Source organism: Dipteris shenzhenensis, chromosome 14 (genome assembly GCF_047967505.1).
Source record: "Dipteris shenzhenensis isolate YYH24624 ecotype China chromosome 14, Dip_SZ_1.0, whole genome shotgun sequence".
Classification (NCBI taxonomy): Eukaryota; Viridiplantae; Streptophyta; class Polypodiopsida; order Gleicheniales; family Dipteridaceae; genus Dipteris; species Dipteris shenzhenensis.
In genome coordinates, this window is record NC_141609.1 from 23,937,831 (window position 1) to 23,957,219 (window position 19,389).

The following is a 19,389-nucleotide window of genomic DNA, read 5'->3' on the forward strand; positions in this document are numbered from 1 at the left end:
GAAGAGGTGGAGAATCAGATGGGTCGAATATAAAATTCTCAAATCTAAGACTGGTTGAGAGTACAAATCTAAAGAACTAATTTGAGTTTTGCATAAAATATTGAAATAGATACATACCCTCAGCAAAATGGGGTGGCTAGAATAGAGGTCTTAGATCTCAGTACGCTCTCCCCCCGTGTAGGGGTAGGAACATTTTGATGTAAAAAAGATTGTCTATCTTTTAGACTTTATAATATAAACCTGCATTTTACCCCCCCCGCCCCCCCCCCCAAAAAAAAAAAAGGGGTGGCTAGAAAAAAAATAGAGCAATTTTGGAAAGCACCGGATCAATGCTTGGAGTAGAGAATGTGCCAAAATACTTTTGGGCTATAGCTATAAATACACCTATACATTTGCTTTTTCAAGCACCAACAAAAGCTATCAATGGAATGAGTCCTCTGAAGGTTTTTAAGGCAAAAAAACAAATTGTAAAACATAGTGAATTTTTACCTACAATGTCTATGCATGCATTCTAGATGAGGAGAGAAGAGAATCAGATGCAAGTTAGTAAAATGCATCCTTGTTGGTTATGTAACAAAGCAAAAGTCATATATGTAGACCAGAAAGCTAGAAATATTTTTTTAATGTGAGTTTGATAACAAGAAAAATAGTAGCCATTCACTCTTGAAATCGAAGAGTAAGATGAACAACCTAAGGTTCAATTGGAACAGCCCATCTAGCTCAATAAAGGCAAGCAGGTTAACAAAGATAAACACGTTGCTGATAAGGATAAGAGGTGCTTGAGGAACAAACTCCCCCTACTAGTCCTCTAAAAAAGGTTGCTAGATGGTCCATGGGATGTGAAAAAAGATATAACGATACAAGAACCCTCTAAAAGTCCATCGAAAGGACCTAGAAGGTCACAAGGGTGAAAAAGATGATTAAGAAGTACTCAAGCTTTTCCAGTGTAGCTTCTATAGGAGAGATCTAGAAAGACTTAACAATGTTCTAACCGTAATGTTTTGATGTACTACCCGATGCTAAGCATCCTTTGCGCAACAAGGGCTGTCTCACACCTAGGAGAAAGGGCATCATGAGGATCTATCGTACGAGCATAGATTTCACTTCGGAGCAGATGAAGTTGACATGCTCTCCTAATCCTGCACTTTGACAAGCAATGCTAGCTGTAGAAGGAGAACTACATTGAAAATGTGACGCAACCAATAAAACAAACCAACATTGCCAACTCCACAGCCTCCAAGCAACTTATAACGCTCCATAAGAGAATTGATGCCCCAGATTCTATAACAAGAGCTTGGTAACTAAAGGAAAGTCTCGGTGAGTGTATTTAAATCCATAATGAGTGTTGGCAAGCTTAGAAAAGCTAAGATTATAAAGCTTAGAAGAACTTATAACGCTCCATAAGAGAATTAATGCCCGAGATTCTATAACAAGAGCTTGGTAACTAAAGGAAGTCTCGGTGAGTATTTAAATCCATAATGAGTGTCGGCAAGCTTAGAAAAGCTGAGATTATAAAGCATTAAAAGACAAAGATCCACCAATCATTTCTACGTAGGATCCCTACCACTTCTCTCCTAGTGTAATTGCACCAAATATCATGTCATGTAGTGGACATTTCTTCCCCATAGGCAAAAACTTTTTAACCAAGAATTATATCTTTTGTTTACCTTAGTCCATCGTTCTTTATCCTGAAAGTCTCATGCACCCACGTGGTCACCCATTCACCTCGAGACTTATAGAAATCTCGACCTCGTGTGGCGATCTCAATTCAAAGCTATTGATTGCCTCCACCATAGTAGCTGCTTTGAAGAACTTGCTAGTGCTCTATACAAGGCTTGGATGGTGCTTCAATTCGAAGATTGTCTCAATTCAAAGTTGTTGGTCATCTCCCCATTGCAACTCTTTGAAGAACTTGTGAGCATTTTATACAATGCTCTGGATGGCACTTCAATTTTCATTAAGATCAATGTTGTTGGTGCACCGTGAGTACTTTGAAAATCGTCTCCATCGTAGCTACTTCAAAGAACTTGTGAGTGCATGTGAGTTCTAGTGCCATGGAAGTAGGGAGGAAGGACAAAAAGGAGGCACCAAAATACTTCATAAATGTACGTACAAAACATACACGTACGCCCCCAACATAGGCATGAGCACATGCATGCATGCGAAATGGAGGTGCTTTGCCACGTTGTGGCCTCTTCCCTATAAAAAAATTGCTAGCTAGCAATTCCACTATCACAGAACTCTATCTAGAATCTCACGGCAATCTCTGGCCATCTGCCGTCGATCAGCTGAACTCCTATGTCAACAATGGTCTGAAGGATAGGCAAGGGGCCAAAAATAGGTGAAACTGCGTACAAGCTCCCACCCTGGGCACATGAGCTCGATTTGATGAAGATCGGGCAGCCTTTTGCTGACATTCCACTAGAATGCCAGTGGAAATGAAACGAAGGGTTGTTCCGTGCTTAACCCATGCAAATGGAGTGCACAGGCAGGCAGCTAGCTAGAGGCAGTGTCAGGTAGTGAATAGGAAGCGGCAAAGTATGTAGATGATTCATGTCGGATCATGTGTGCCTGCAATTCTAATAAAGGTCTGACTAACTTCCTCCGACCATGTGCCCATGATGGCGATGAGATCCGATAGCTAGGCGCACACGTGCCTAAGCTATCTGTAAACAATGTGTCTCGGAAATCAGTGAAACCGGCTCCAGATGTCCATATACTCTTGGAGTGGTGCTTTTGCATCATCATCAACACGATGCATGCATGGTGTTCACCATGCCACCCCGACCACCTCCTTCCTTGCTCTCCTCCTCCGCCCACGCCATCGCCACGCGCTTAAGCCCCCCCTTGCATCCCCCTCCTCCTTGCTCGCCTCTCCTACAGTTCCTCCGCGCCACTGCTCCGTCGAAACGGCAACCCAAAGGAGCTGCACAGCCCCCCGTCGAAGTCCGTTGCAAGCAGGTGTAGAATTTGGACTTCTCTCTGTGTTGTTCTGCTCTATTCCAAGCATCTCGAATCCCAATCTTCCGCCCACTTCGAATCACGATACCCATTTGATGCGCCAATGCCTGAGTAAAGCCTACGTGTCCATCCAACGAGTGAAATATCTCGTGGTTTCCATCGATGAGCCATCCTCGAAGCGCTTGGACTGTGTTTCGCCCAATGGCCGACCTGTGGGCTGTCATATATTTGATTTAAGCATCTCGAGTCTTGGGAGAATTCAACACTCTTCTGGTTTTGGAGGTTTTGGAAGGCCATTGATGGTATCGATACAAACCCAATGATGTGATATTGTAGACCTGAATATAGTTTAAACACCACGGCCAAGGTGGATCCATATGAGCAAGAGACACAGGTTCTTCATACAGACCACAAAGGACCACATAGGTTCTTCATACAGACCACAAAGGACATGGGCCTCAAGAGTGCATGAGGCTTGAAAAAGGACAAACATGAGACCATCAAGCAGAGAAGGCTGTGGAATCTTCAGACTTAAAGTTGATCTTATTGAAAATGGGAGAGATGAGAACTTCTTAACAAAGTCCAAGATCATTAGAGATAAACTTGCATTAATATTGCTTAAAAGCTCCCTTGGAGTGTAGGCTTTGTGATAGCACTCTGAGCAATCCACTCACATTCTATCAATCTTGGTGAGAAGCCTACATATATTTTGATTTAAGCATCTCTTGAGTCTTGGGAGAATCCTACAATTTTTTGGTTTTTTGGAGGTTTTGGAAGGCCATTGATGGCATCGATACAATCCCAATGATGTGTATTGGTGGACCTGACTATAGTTTAAATACCATGGCAAAGGTGAGCAAGAGACACAGGTTCTTCATACAAACCACAAAGGACATGGGTCTCAAGAGTGGATGAGGCTTGAGAAAGAATAAACATGAGACCATCAAGCAGAGAAGGCTGTGGAATCTTCAGACTTAAAGTTGATCTTATTTGGAAATGGGATAGATGAGGCCATTGAGGACTTCTTAACAAAGTTCAAGATCATTAGAGATCAACTTGCATTAATGTTGCTTAACAAGCTCCCTTGGAGTTTAGGTTTTGTGATGGCACTCAGAGCAATCCACTCACACTTGAGGAGTCGGGGGAATGATTGCTGAAGGAAGAGCTTCGCATCAATATGTTTAGCAGGGAGGACTGTGTAGATCGAGAGTGAGCAGAAAGCTTTCACTGCTGAATGAAAGGGCAAAGACACTTGGCATAGGGAAACCAAGTGTAGCAAACCCAAAAAGAAGTAGGAAGGAGACTTGGGGACATGAGCTTTAGGATCTTTTAAGATTGAAGAGGGAAGGATAGATAAGTTAGAATGAGGAGGAGGAGTGCAAAGCTTATGTTGCATGGGTCCACCAATTCTTTGACTTGGATGAGCAGCATGCCAGGTAATGTAGATGTTAGTCAGAAAATATGGGTCAACTCCCTGCTTGTAAGCCCCCAAATGAGGAGAGCCTGGGGGTGTGATATTTTGTAGAGAAATAGGGGGAGGGGTGAGGGATCAACAGGATTCTACATGGGCAGCACACAGGCTGCCATGTGGGAAGCATACATAATTCTTCTTAGGGTTTATCCTTGTTGTGTTTGTGACCCACCCTACAGAGTGGATCAGTCTGCAGTGGGACTGTTCTGGTGCTATCCACATATGGGGATGCATACTAGCCATGTGAAGTGGCAGTTGAGGCTGCACACAGGTCTGCATGCATTGTGCAGAAAGCCTAGACGGTGGGCAGCAAATGGTGCAAGGCAAGGGGGTTCTATATGTTGGAGTTTTGTAGGTGCCTACCCGCCTGTGAGCCCCAATGAGGAGAGCATGGGGGAGGTGTACCAGCAGAGGATCAGAGATGCCATGAGGGCAGCCACAGGGGCAGAACTGATAGCATCGGCAAGGCTGCCACATGGGTAACAGGATACCTGCCATGTGGGCAGCAAGGACTGCACAAAAAGTCTGCCAGATGATGATGACTGGAGCAGCATCAGTCTGGAGCCTGCAAAGACAGCTAGATGGAGCTGTTAGGGCCAGGTTACAGAGCAGCAAACAGTGCTGCCTGTCTGTGCAGCATCCAGGACTAGACTGGAGCAGATTGGAGCTGATCTGGTGGTCAAGGCAGAGCAGAATCTAGGCGTCTGGTGCTGGACTGACACGCGGCAGCAAGGCGCCTATTTCAGGGACACTTTGGAAGTGTTCTACAGGTCAGAGCAGGCTGGAAAGGTCTGCAGACAGAGGAGATGCGTGTGCAGGAGACAGTACTAGAAGATGCAGCAGTTAAGTGCACTTTCCAGCTGTCAGACAGGTCGGGCAAGTCAAGAGAGTGCAGAAGATTGGTGCCTGCAGCAGGAGTGCCACACGGCAGAAAGGTGCATATGCTGGGGCCATTTATAGGCATGACCCAAGTCGGCTGGCTGCAAGAGAAGGTCTGCCCAATTTGTGAGAAAGTTGGCCTATTTTCCAGCCCTATATAAAGGGTTCCAAGATGGGCATTCTATATTCCACTTTACTAGGTCTTTGTTGCATCAAATTCGGCTGCTAACACAGCAGTAGGGAGGTCAGGAACACCAGCAGCAGGCCTTCAACTTGGGCTGCCTACACAGCAGCAAGGAGGACAGGATTCACAGAACACTTGTGCCTCTCCATTGGCTGCAGACGGAAGCAGCAAGGAGGTCAAGGTTCAAAGGAGCAAACACTGCCTTACGTTGGGCTATCCATTGGAGCAGTAGGAAGGTGCGTTTGCAGGGCACTAGTATGAAGTCCACCCATGAGGAGGTAGGAGCAGATTTTTGGGAGCCACAAGGGTCCACATCTATGTAGTGCCCTGTGGATAGATGGTGGCCCGCTGTGTCCACATTTTGTATAGGATTTGGTCCATCTCAAACCTTCTAGTAAACAAAACTCACCTTCAAACTCAAAATTGCAGCATTTCTAGGCAATTTGCACTTGGCAAACACCTCCGGAGTGAATTCTCTATTTGATGATTTTCGGAGGTTACAACATTAAGTCGGAAGTGTTGCGATTTGAGTTTGATAGATGGTTTCAGTGGTATCAAAGCACAACTTTGTCAATTTCCTTGGTGACAGCGATCCCAAGCACTAGCAAATTGTAGAGGAGAGCAGTGAATTGGGGAAGACAGCAACGACCTAGCAAAAAGAGAAGTTTCGGCGCAAATATTTCAGACAAGGAATCTCCCGTTTGATGGCAATCTTAGGCCCCGCTTATTCAACCCAATCAGCTCGACACGGATCGTGAATTCAGCCAGAGAAAGCACATGGATTTCGAGCTGCAAGCAACCCCAGAGAATTGGTGATGCGTGGCATGGGAAATTCTGCCTGTTTGCTGTTCCATAACAGCGAATTTCAAGGCCAGATCAGTCCTAAATGTTGATGCTTTGATTCAGCTCTGTTTGCTGTCGCAAAACAGCAAATTGTTTTGCCAATTTACTACAAGAAAAGTTGATTGTTGTTCAAGTTCTTGGAGCTGTCCAAAGTGCAATCCAGAATTGGTTTCTTCCATCCCAATGATCCAGTGCTTTTTGGATCAATCAAGCTTTGAAACAGTCCAGCCTTGATCTATTTCAACTCTTGAGCACATCATGGCTTCAGAGCACGGAAGTTCTGCTACCAAATGACCAAGCAAGAGGGGACCTATAGGGGCAGATGATGACCTTGATGAAGAGTTTGTAAAAGGGAGAATCCAAGAGTTGCTGTTTTTGAAGAAGATCTTTCGATTCAGCATCTCTTTAAAGTCCATTCTAGGGAGCGTGTGTACAAGCAACTGACGGTTTCTTATCCCAAGGAAGTGAGTCAAAGACGCTCTTCTAGTCCTCCATCGGTTGCTTCAAAAGAATATCCACGAAAGTGCCAAAGTTTGAGAGGCATTCTCCTAGTCTATCACCACCCCGAAAGCAACATAGTTCGAGGGAAAGAGAAAGGAGTCCAAAGCCAAGTAGAAGACGAAGAAGATCTCCTACTCCCCAAAACAAGAAGCACAAAGAAAGTCTTCGAGTTCCTTCTAGTACTCTTCGAGTTCCTTCTAGTACTTCTTTCAGCATGAGTTCATCGTCCTCTTACTTTGACTCACGCAAGAGACATCGAGGAAAGCACTCAAAGACGAAGGAGAAGAAGTTCAAAGGAGGAGGCAAGTCTGTTTGTTTCGTCACTTAAGATGGAGCCTATGGACAATTAGAGAAAGCAATGAAGTTTGTGTGCCAATTCGACGTGGCTTTTGGTACCGAGAAGTTTCAAGAGTCCTCCAAGCTTCGGATGCTACATCTCACAAACACGGCCATTGCTTGGTAATGGGTCTAATGCTACTTTTGGAACACCTGCATCTTCTACTATAGGTACTTTGCCTCCTACACAGGAGCAGATTCAGTGGGATGGTTGTGATGCCAAAGCACATGCCTTGATTGTCTTTCAGTGAAAAGGGTCATTATCCCTCATATCCGGTCTTGCAAGACAACAAAGCAAGTGTGGGATCAGCTTGCATCCTTATATCAGGTGCTGAATGAGGCATGATTGCCTATCTCCGCAAGCAGTTGAAGGACTTGTAACTCGAAGAGGGTGGTAACATGGATGCCTATCTTACCAATGTGAAAGATTTGAAAGAGCAATTTGCTAATATTGATGAGGTGGTGCCTGATTCTTAGCTTGTTTCTAATACCCTTGATGGGTTGCCTGACTCTTATCAGGGCTTTGCTACTACATTGAGGTTGGTTGCAGGTGGCAATGCCAACCATTAGTCCTTTGACCAGTTGGCTGCTCTTCTCCTTCAGGAGGAACAAAGCCATGCAAATCGCAATGCTTCTATAACTAGTGATCAAGCCTTTGCTGCCCAGCATAAAAACAAAGGCAAAGGCAAGGTTGCAGGTGGTAAACCCCCTCATCAAATGCTGGTCACTCCCATGGTACCTCTTCTTCGGGGGATAACAAGAAGAAAAAAAGATGCAACTATTGTAGGAAACCTGGGCATGATATTTCTAAATGCAGGAAGAGAATTGCATATGAAATGTAGAAGAAAGAGTCTGGTCTTGCAATATCTGGTTCTCCTACTCCAGAAGATCGACGTGAGTCAGCTAATTTTGCACAAGACTAGCATTGCGCTTTCTTGGTTACTGTAGGCCATCCTCTGGTGGTTCTAGTGATGCCCTATAGGCCATGGTATGTGCCTTGTAGGCATAAATAAAGACACTTATAGTGTTAGTGTCTTTTAAGCCACATAGGACACTTAGTCCTATATGACACCTAGGACACTTAGTCCTAGGTCTAGGTACTTGTACCTTGTACTCCTTTGTTTTAGACTATCTAATCCAAGTTTAACGTGACGGGTGTTCTTCTGCGACCTTTTGCTATCTGTACTCTCTCTCTCTCAAGCGATCCTACAGTGGTATCAGAGCCACATTCGACTCGTCTTCTGCCTCCAGATTTGCATTTGCTCCCTATACCTTCATTCGTTCAGTGTGTACGACTGTACAGACGTCCGTACAGATCTTGCGTCAGAATCTGTACGTTCTCCACCCGTGGCTTCCGTACTCACTTGCGTCATACAATCTACATTAGACGTCTGTACATTGGACACTCGTCGTATGGACACATCTCGTACCTGCTCCGTACTGTCGTCATGCACCTTCCGTACTCATAGCGTGCTCTGTATTTGTGTCGTCGTACAGTCGTACTTGCTTCATCGTATAACCGTACAGATTCAAATATGCATCGTCGTACACCGTACACCTTGGTACATGCATTTCGTACACCGTACAGCTACGTACTTGAGCAGTTGTACAGATCGGTACCTGCACTACCGTACATTGTACTACATAGTACATGCATCTGTACAGCCGTACATTGGATTCCGTGCTGATATCCGTACTGTTCCGTACATCAATTCAGTACTCGCGTTGTACGTTGTACTTGCATTGTACTTGCTCCGGGATTTGGTGCACTTTTGCAGACAATTTGTGGACAGCAGTCCTAATTTTGCAGTTACAAGCCTTGAGGCTATTTTCTTTGGGATTTGGTCTGCAATTTCTTTTTGTTTGCAGTCAGATTGCAGGACATTGAGTCCCTTTTGCAGGACATTGAGTCACTTTTGCAGGACATTGGGTCAGCTTACAATACATTGTCTCACGTTTGCAAAATCTCAGCAAAATTTGGGGCTTTTCTACATTTGCCCTCATTAAATTTGGGGGTTTTGCCATATTTGCTGTTTTTGCAGTGAACATTGCCTGCTACAGTCACATTTGGATCAGATCTGCATTTGGGTTGAAAAATTGCAGATATTTGCTGTCATATTTGGACAGCCAGCTTTTTGCAGTGATAGCCTTGAGGCTTTTGGGTTTTCAGGTCTTTTTCAGGGTATCACATTTGCTATGGTTGGAAACAATCAAGATTTATTTGGAGTTCTTCGTGAAGATGATAAGTTGGATGGCACCAACTATCCGATGTGGTCTTATCTCATGAAACATATCCCTGTTGCAAAGCATTTGTGGAATATTGTTTCTGGGGCTGATCTAAGGCCAGCCAATGCTACAGTGGTTGCCTCTATTGCTGGTCCTTCTGCAGGGGGTACTACTCCTGATGCCTCTTCCTCTAGCACTCCTACTATTGCTCTTCCAACTCAAGAACAGTCAAGATGGGATGCAAGAGATGCAAATGCACATTCATGCATTGCTTTATCATGCAAGAGAATCATTATTCCACACATCCGGTCTTGCAGGATAGCAAAGGATGCTTGGGATAAATTTGCTTCTCTCTATCAGATTCGCAATGAAGCTTGTGTTGCATATTTGAGAAGGCAATTATAGGAAGTCAATATGAATGAAGGTGAGTCTATGGATGCATACCTGACAAAGGTCAAGGACCTCATGGAACAGCTTGCCAACATTGATGAGGTGGTGCCAAATTCACAGCTTGTCAAGTACCACATTGAATGGACTGCCAGATACATATCAAGGGTTTGCTACAACCCTTCGATTAGTGGCCATGGGTAATCCAAACCACTATTCTTTTGATCAGCTAGTGACTTTGCTTTTGCAGGAAGAGCAAAGTAGAGCTAATAGACAAGCCATTATTCCTGATCATGCATTTGCTTCACAGTAGACAGGAAGAGGCAAGGCTTCCAACTATGGGCAAGCCAAAATCTGCGCATAGCAGCTGCAATTCCTCCCATGCATCTAAAAATACAGCAGATAAGTCAAAGAAGAAAAGATGCAACTATTGTCGCAAGCTTGGACATGACATTTCAGAATGCAGGAAGCGCATTGGTTCGGAGAAAAAGAAAGCAGGATTGACAGTTAATGCCTCACATGCTATTGAATCCCATGAGCCAGAAGATGCTTCACATGTTATGCTCTTCAGGATGATTGGGCATGGGCTGTCCATTGCTCATTTGATCCCTCCAAAGCTGATGCATTCTTTACTGCTAATGATGCTCAGTCCTGATACTTTGATAGTGGTGCTTCCAAGCATGTCACATCTTGCAGACAGTTGTTTCATTCTTTAGCTGATGCACCTCGAGGGGGGACTGTTACATGTGCTAATAATGCTTTATATGCTATTAAAGGAATTGGAGATGTGCAGCTCACATCTATTTCAAGCCATCTTGTTACTCTGACAAATGTTCTTTTTGTGCTTGGAATTGAAGTCAACTTGATTTCAATTTCAGCAATTGCCACTTCAGGTTTCAGAGTTATTTTTGATGGTTACAGATGCCTGGTTTATGATCTTCGTGATGACAATGCCATAGTTCTCACTGGCACTTTGCAAAAGGTACTTTATCACCTTGATCATCACTCAGCTGCACTTTCTATTGAAGCATTTGCAATTTCAGATTCACAGCTTGCTGAAACTCATCTTTGGCATGAGAGAATGGGTGATCTCAATTATAGAGCTCTTGCAAAGCTACATTCACAACAGATGGCAAATGATGTACCTCAAACTCACACAGTTTCCAAACATGTGTGTGAGGGTTGTCTTTTGGGTAAGATGCATCGGTTTCCTTTTCAAAAGAATTGTCCAAAACTCTCACAAAGGAAATTGCAGCTAGTACACAGTGATGTCTGTGGCCCAATGAGGACAAATGCCATTGGGGGGTATAAGTATTTCATGACTCTCATTGATGATTTCACAAGATATTGCTTGGTATATCCTTTAAAAGCCAAATCTGAAGTTTTCTTATGCTTCCATCTCGTATATCCTTTAAAAGCCAAATATGAAGTTTTCTTATGCTTTCAGAGATGGCTGAATATGGTTGAGAATGAATCAGGATGCAATCTTGTCACCCTCAACACAGATAGGGGGGGAGAGTATATGTCAAAGGAGTTTGATGCATTTGTGTCTTCACGGGGCATTATTCACTCATGCACTACTCCTTACACTCCTCAGCAGAATCCTGTTTCTGAAAGAAAAAACAGGTCCACAATGGAGATGGCCAGAGGCATGCTTAAGGCCAAGTCTTTGCCCAATAAATTTTGGCTTGATGCAATAATGTGTGGCAACTATGTGCTGAATAGATCACCTACACGGACATTGAAGGCTGTTACACCTTATGAAGCATGGAAAGGCAGGAAGCCTTCACTTTCACACATGAGAGTTTTTGGGTCCCTTGCATATGTTCATGTACCATCTCAGCTGAGACATAAGCTTGATGACAAGGCAATCAAATGCATATTTATTGGTTACAGCCAGGAGAGCAGAGGGTATTGGTTATATCAACCAAATACTTCGAAGATTATTGTTAGTAGAGATGTAATCTTTGCTGAACATTCAGCTTCTCCTCTTGTGGACTGCAAAGCAAAGCCAGATGTTGACATGTTTGATGCCTTTGAATCTTGGTTACCTCTGCCATCATCAGAAGAGGATTTTGACCAGCAACATGAGCCTCCTGCAGGCCCCCCACCAAGCAATAATCAGCCACAACCTCATGCTGATTTGCAGGTTTCTCTTTTGGCACAAAATGATGATGCAGTCATTGAAGAAAGAGCTATCAATAGATAGCAAAGGCAAGTTCCCAGATGGCTTCTTGATACATTGAGGGACAGCAAGCAAGATCAGCCTTTTGCTGCGCGGACAAGATCAGGGAATAGACAGCATGGTCACTTTCTTGAGTTTGCACTCCTTGCTACAGCTTGCAATAAAGAGCCTTTGTGCCATAAAGGTGCTTTTGACAGCAAAGAGTGGATGGATGCAATGAGAGCTGAGTTACAATCTATTGCCAAAAATGACACATGGGAATTAGTAGATCTCCCTCTCGGCAAGCATGCCATTGGAACGCGGTGGGTCTACAAATTAAAAAGGAAATTTGCTGGCAGCATAGATCGATACAAAGCCCATCTTGTTGCAAAAGGGTATGCCCAACAACAAGGCATTGACTTTGAGGAGACATTTGCTCCCACATCCAGGATTACTACCATTAGATGTGTCATTGCCATTGCAGCCCATCATCATTGGCAAGTGCACCAGCTTGACATCAAAACTGCTTTTCTTCATGGGGATCTGCAGGAAGAAGCCTATGTTACACAACCTCCTGGCTTTGAGGTTGTTTGTCACCACAATGTAAATATTCTAAGTCAAAGTACAGTTGATCATTTATTTGATCATAATTAAAGAGTTTTATATGTGTTAATTATGGTCAAAGAGTTCTTTTAATGGTCAAAGGATTGACTACGGTCAAAGATACTTGACTCTAGTCAAGTAAACCTGACTTCGGTCAAGGAGACTTGGTTTATTACCAAGAGGGTTAACTGCGGTTAACTTGAGAACTATAGAGCAGACTACGGTCAGAGAGTGTTGACTTCGGTCAACAAGACTTGGCATGCGCCAAGAGGGTAACCCCGGTTAACCAAGATGTGCCAACTTCGGTTGGAGAGACTTGGCTATAATTAAGACGCCTCGACCCTTGGTCAAAGCTCCTTAATTATAATCAAGAGTGTTGACTCCGGTCAACCAGAGAATAAATATATATTTTTATATTTGTTTAGGTGTGCACATGTATTCAGTGGGGACGCCCACCGTGACTAGTAATAGTCCACAGTTTGTTATTTACATGCAAAGCGCTAACAATTAATGGGTGCCATGGTGGTGCGCTTTAATTAATTGTTGCAGGTACTAGGAAGAGTTATTTTTCCTAAGCGTTACGGGAGCCTAATAAGCATCTAGGAGGCGGTTCGTGTGACCAAGTGCTTTGAAGACTCTAGAGTGGCCCTTAGTGGCATGTAATAGGACTTAGTCTACATTTTAGACAAGTGGCATGCTGCCAATTTGAAATGAGCTTGAAGCTCTTGTAATAGGGATTTCATTGGTATCACAGCCTAGGCTCATAGCCTTTTAAGGCTGTGACGATTCTAGCCAAGGAGAGGAATTAATTGGTAGGTCTGGGATCTCCAACGCAACAACGAAAGAATGCCTAACAGAGAATAGGCTTAGAGGGAAGGTCGTCATCGACGAGATGCTAACGGATGAGCGACCAATGTCAAATGCAAAAGGTCGCAGACGGGCGTGCACGGGTGGAGGTTTGCATCGCCAAATTGACACTCAAAGCTATGTTTGAGAGGCACTTGTGCTGAACGGGTGCCTTTGTTCTTCATTGCTGAAAGAAATGAAAGAAAGGCAAGACGGAGAGCCAACGCCAGGAGTCTAAGTGGCGTAAAGGAGCACCGCCTTTACGCACGTGTTTACATCAGGTGACGGGGTGCCTTTTGCTAGACCCCGACCGAATTTTCGATGGCGAAGCTTCCACAACGACTATTAGCGTCGTGAGACCTGACGAGGGGAGATTGGACTGAACGGTTGCTGCGGGGGTAGAAGCAAGTTGTGATGCTTCGTAGCGCCTGACAGACGATGGTCTTCGACGGAAGGTTATGGTTAGATGCACGCAGAAGGTCCCGCGACGTCGGATGGAAGCCTTGCGAGATCATTGTGCTAAACGAAATCAGGGCATTTAGAACTATGCTGATCTACGCAGGGCTGTAGGCGATGGCGTGACGGGATTTGCACGGGAATCTGAGCTTTCTTTTTTTTTCCTCTGACGTGGCGACCGCTGACGCAGAGCTGACGTGGCCCCTGACGCAGCTCACGTGGCAGTTAGCCCATACCTCCTGATGTGGTGCTGACGGATCTGACACATGGCATAGGCGATGATGTGGCAGATAACTGCGGGTTGCTGACGTGGCATGCAGGCCTGAGGAGTGCTGATGTGGCAGCACACGTGGCAGCCAGCAGGGCAGATGACGTGGTGCTGAGGTGGCAGGCAAGGCAGCCAGAGCTGATGTGGCACTGACACATGGCAGACAGGTGGCTGATGTGGCAGACTTGAGGTTAAGCTAACCTCACCTTGGTTAGTGGACTGGTTAGAGGTCCAGTTAGTTGACCCAACCAGACCAGTCTGGTCACTGTAACTAGACTGTGACCAGTCCAGTTAGTCTAGTTGCAGACTAACCAGACCAGAACCAGTCAGTCTGGTTAGAGTAACTAGCCAGTTACTCCATCTAGTTACTGCTCTTTCAAAAAAAAAAAAAAAAAGACAGTTGCAGAGACTGTTTCTGCTAGCAGATTTCACCTGCCTGTCAGACTTTTACTATCAGAAAAGCAGCAGAAAAGCAGTAAAATCAGAGATTTGCAGAAAAAGAAAATGCATGCCTTTGTACACTGGGAAGATGAATCATATGCTTCTGAGTGCTTTTTGCAGTAGCCAGAAAAAGGGCAATACAATTGTTGATGCTTTAGCAATTTTGTGGGTTTATGCTTTGAACTGATAGCCCAATTACTGGCACAAGTTGTGAATGCAAGACACCTCTTGTTGAGGTATTTTTCTGTCGGAAAAGCAAAGGTAGTTGTGCATCAGTTACCTACACGGTGTGTGAAAAATTTGCAGATCTCAGAATATGGATCAATCACCTATCTAGTGGGATTCACAAGATAGGGATGTACATCTAAGACAGAGAAGTGTGCAACAAACTCATCAAAAATTTGAGCTGATGGTACGCACTCGTATACAAGAGATGGAAAATCTCAAAAAGGATCCAAGGGCTCAGCATTTGTTTCAAGCAGAAGCTATGCCTAATGCAGTATATGACGTGCCAATGCCAAAGGCACACTCTCGTGTACAGCCTGAGAAAGAGAGATCTCATAGGGGACGGTCTCATAGCAGGAAGAGATCGAGGCATCATCACCGATCTCCTAGTCCATCACCATCTACCTTGAGTTCGACTTCTGTATCTTCTTCTTCTTTATCAGATAAACCATCTAGGAAAAGAAGGAAACACAAGAAGTCTAGGAAGAGAAAGTCTTCCAGAGAGACCAAGGAATTCAAAGAGGGAGGTAAATCTGTCAAGTTTATGACCTACAATGGACAGTATGGTCATACAGACAAAGCATTGCAGTTCATCAAGCAGTTTGATGCTGCATTCGGCACAGAAAAGTTTTCAAAATCCTCCAAGTTAAGAATGGTCAGTTTGCACTTGACAGCGACAGCTAGTGCATGGTGGAGTGCACATACCATAGATGGGTCAGCCCCAAGGAAGTGGAAGGACTTCAAGAAAGCCTTCTACTAGTAGTTTATGCCTAAACAGTTTAGAGACCATGTTCATCAAGATTGGGACAGTTTGCATATGGATGCAGGAGATACAGTGGATGTGTACAACCAAATGTTTTGGGATGCTTATTTGCAGGTTGCACCTTTCAAAAAGATCTCCAAAGGGACCCAAATGAGAAAGTACAGAGCAGGTCTCACTCCAAGAATTTAGGCAAAAAGAGGTAAAAAGGTTCCCTCTCACACACATCGAGCTGCTGCTCCTCCCCGCTCCCCTGCTGCACCCCCTCCCTCAGCCCGTCCCTCCCTCTCTCCCCTCAGCCTGTCCCTCGCCCCCTCCCTGCTGCTCCGCCCCCTCCTCCTTCCTGCTGCTCCGCCCCCTCCCCCTGCCTGTCCCTCGTCCCCTCCCTGCTGTTCCGCCCCCTCCCCCTGCCTTTCCACCCCCTCCCCCTGCCTCCTGTTCCGCCCCCTCTCCCTGCTTGCCCCTCGCCTCCCCCCTGCTGTTCCGCCCCCTCCCTGCTGTTCCGCCCCCTCCCTGCCTGCTCCCCCGCCCCTTCTCTGCCTTTCAGCCCTCTCCCTACCTCTCAGCCTACTCCCCTGCCCCCCCCCGCCCCCTCCCTGCTTCTCCGCCCCCTCCCCCCCCCCCTCTCCTCCCCTTCCCTTCTCTCCCCGCTCCCTCTCCTCCCCCTCCCAGCCTGCCTCGCCCCCTCCCTGCCCCTCCCTCTCCTTCCTCTCCCTCTCCTTCCTCTCCCTCTCCCTCTCCTTCTTCTCCTCTCCCTTTCAGCCCTCCCCTCCAGCGCCCCCTCCCTCCCTCTTAGCTTGCCCCTTTCCCCTCTCAGCCCCTCTCCTCCATCCCTCCCCTTCCCCCCTGCTTCCTCCTTTCCCCTTCTTCTGCCCCCATTTTCTCCCGCAGCTTTTTTGGAACGGAAGGAGCCTTTATTTTGTTAGAGTCGGCCTCCTCACCCCGATTGGCGATGGATACTCCATCAGCCAATCCTACTCCACCTCCACTGGCCGCGAAAACTATCACTTTTTCTAAAGACGAGTTGCAGCAGCTCAAGAAGGATGTAGAGATTGAATGCTCTACCACGTTGCTAGCACGCATCTTCGGGTCTCACCCCTCCAGATCCCAAGCTAGAGACTGGATGCTTGCGGCTCTTCCCTCAGACCTCACTCCACGGTTGTTAGATGTCCGTCTTCTGGGACGAGGTTTTTTCCAGGTTGTTTTTGACACTCCAGAGGCTGCGAGCACTGTGCTCAAGGCTGAGTTTTTACACCTGGGACACAGGAAGATCTTCTTTGAAGCCTTTCATATTGGTTTCGACCCAATAGAGGCAGATAAGAAAATCTTCTCGCTCTTCATCAGGTTCCCCAGGCTCCCCCAGGTTTATCATCGACTTCTTTCTGTTATTGGGGAGCATTTTGGCGCAGTTGTTGAGATCCCACCCCTCCCTGGGTTGCCATTGACTGCAACAGAGGCAACCAAGGTTGATGGGGTTCCTAGAGTTAGGGTCCTTTGCAAGGATCCTAACCTCAAGATGGATCACGTTATGATCCAGCGTCCGGATGGTTCCTTTTTTCGCCAGAGAGTAGAGATTTCAGGCAGGCAGAACCAGTGCAGGATTTGCAGGACCTCTGGACACTTTGCCAGGGATTGCCCCAGGAAGAAGAAAAGGCCCAAGAAGCCCTCTGGTACAGCTACCGCCCCAGGGCATCGACAAGGGGGACAGGGGGTGGTTTAGACCCAGCACTTGCTCCTCGACCTCGACAGAGGGGTGGTACAGGTCCAGCTCCTGCTCCTCGACCTTTGCATGGCGGTCCTCCTCAGTTAGGTGGTGGTACAGGTCCAACACCTGCTCCTCGGCCTCGACAGGGGGGTGGTACAGGTCCTTCACTTGCTCCTCGACCCCCACCTCCCTCAGGTACATGCGACGCTCTACAGTGGATTCCAGTACGTGTGCAGGTCCCTCCTTCAGTTCACGAGGGTACCTTAGTGGACTCTGCTTCACCTCGAGCTGTCCCTCCTGTCTCACCATGCACAGTCCGAGACGCTGAAGCTTCGACCTCCTCCCCAGTTGCAGCTTCTTCCTTAGATCCAGCAGTGCCAGATACTCTTCTTGAGGCAGGAGAGATCTCCGCGGCTGGGCAGACACAGGATAGAGAGCATTCCTCACTTCCTCCCTTGGATAGGGGGAAGGGGATAGCTTACACTATTGATCCTTTTCCCTCACAAGGGATCCTTCGCACTTCGGTGTCTGGCTTGCTCCACAGGAACTCGTTTTCAGCCTTGGCAGAGAGTTCAGATTTCCCAGAGGAGTTTGTGCCCGCTACTTTTGGGGAGCCAGTGGTTGGGTTTCCTATTGACAGGGCTTCTTCTTCAGGCGCTAGGATTCTTTTGTTAAGCCAGGCAATCTCCAATTCTCCAGGACCAGATAAACAGGTACAAACACCACTGGTGCCTCTCCAAATCCTGTCAAAGAAACCCCGAATCGGAGGCAAAAACCACAACCAAAGAAATGTCAAAAGCCCCGGTGCAGAGGAGAAACAAAATAAAAAATTATTTAAAAAATGTTTTTTTTTCTGGTCTGACCAGATCTGGCCGACCAGATTGACCTGGTCGGTCAAATCTGACCAGGTCGGTCAACCTGCTGGTTGACCGACTTTTCTGCCCCTTCCTATTTAAAGGGGGGGGGGCTAGGTATTCATATATCATCTCTCCTCCAGCTCCAGAGGTTCCTGCACACCCTGAGCCACTTCTGCCTCCTGGCTGCCTCCTCTGCTGCCTCAACTTCTGCCTCCTGGCTGCCTCCTCTGCTGCCCTCTTTTCTGCCCCAGATCTGCCCCTTCTTTCTGCTCAGATCTGTCCTCCTTTCTGCTCCAGATCTGTCCCCTTTTACAGCTCCAGATCTGCCCTCTTTTCTGCCCCAGATCTGCCCCTCCTTTCTGCTCAGATCTGTCCTCCTTTCTGCTCCAGATCTGTTCCCTTTTTCAGCTCCAGATCTGCCCTCTTTTCTGCTCCAGAACAGCCTTCCTTTCTGCTTCAGTTTTGCTCTCCTTTCTGCATCAGATCAGCTCCAATTTCTGCTCCAGATCTGCCTTCGTTTAGCTTCAGATCTGTCCCAACTTCTGCTCCAAGATCTGCCCTCAACTTCTGCTCCAGATCTACCTCCAACTTCCGCTCTAGATTCTGTTCTTTCTATTCCAAATCTGCAGCAACCCCTTCATCAGTTTGCTGTCTCAGATTTGGTTCAGTTCCAACTTGTGGAGCTAGTGCAGAAGTCCACTATAGTTGTCAGGACTGAAGTTTGTTTCCTCCAGAGCTTCTCTTCACTTGTACTAAGTTCCGTTTGTGATATATATATCTTCTTCAGCCATTGATTGTCTTCAGTATTGTTTTATTTGTCTCCAAGTATTTTCTTTATATGGTATCAGAGCCAGGTGTGCCAATCGACACCTGAGCCTTGATCTGGAAAGCTTGGAAGATAAGTCATCACCTGAAGATGTCTTCTCCCTCTTCTCCGAAGCGATCTCAGCCTGAATCAACCTCTATTCAACCATCACCTTCGACATATGTCGAGAGAGAGTCTGCTAGGATTGAAGGTGATGAATACCTCTCCAAACTCTTTAAAGAATTTGCTGAATTCCAGAAATGGAAGGAACTTGAAGCAGGTACCCGCACACCTCGTGCCTCTACCTCTCCACGGTTCTCTCCAATACGTCAACAAGGACCTCTATTCAACTCAAAAGAAGCTGAGCAACATCTCAAGTTCGGTGCCAACGAAGAACAAGTATCCCCTGACAAAAGAGGACAGGCCGGCATGAGAACATTGGATTATTCGACAGTGCCTATTCCACAAGAA

General features: G+C 46.1%; 1 protein-coding gene across 1 annotated transcript in view; it reads left to right on the plus strand.

Moving 5' to 3' along the window:
* The first annotated feature begins 2,707 nt into the window (after positions 1 to 2,707).
* Positions 2,708 to 19,389, plus strand: part of LOC147894360 (5'-3' exonuclease family protein) — a 159,483-nt gene continuing 142,801 nt past the window's right edge. The window contains exon 1 of the mRNA XM_087384797.1: positions 2,708 to 2,961. Within this exon, the coding sequence (XP_087240923.1) occupies positions 2,764 to 2,961 (198 nt within the window). The 5' untranslated portion in view covers positions 2,708 to 2,763. The remainder of the gene's footprint in view (positions 2,962 to 19,389) is intronic.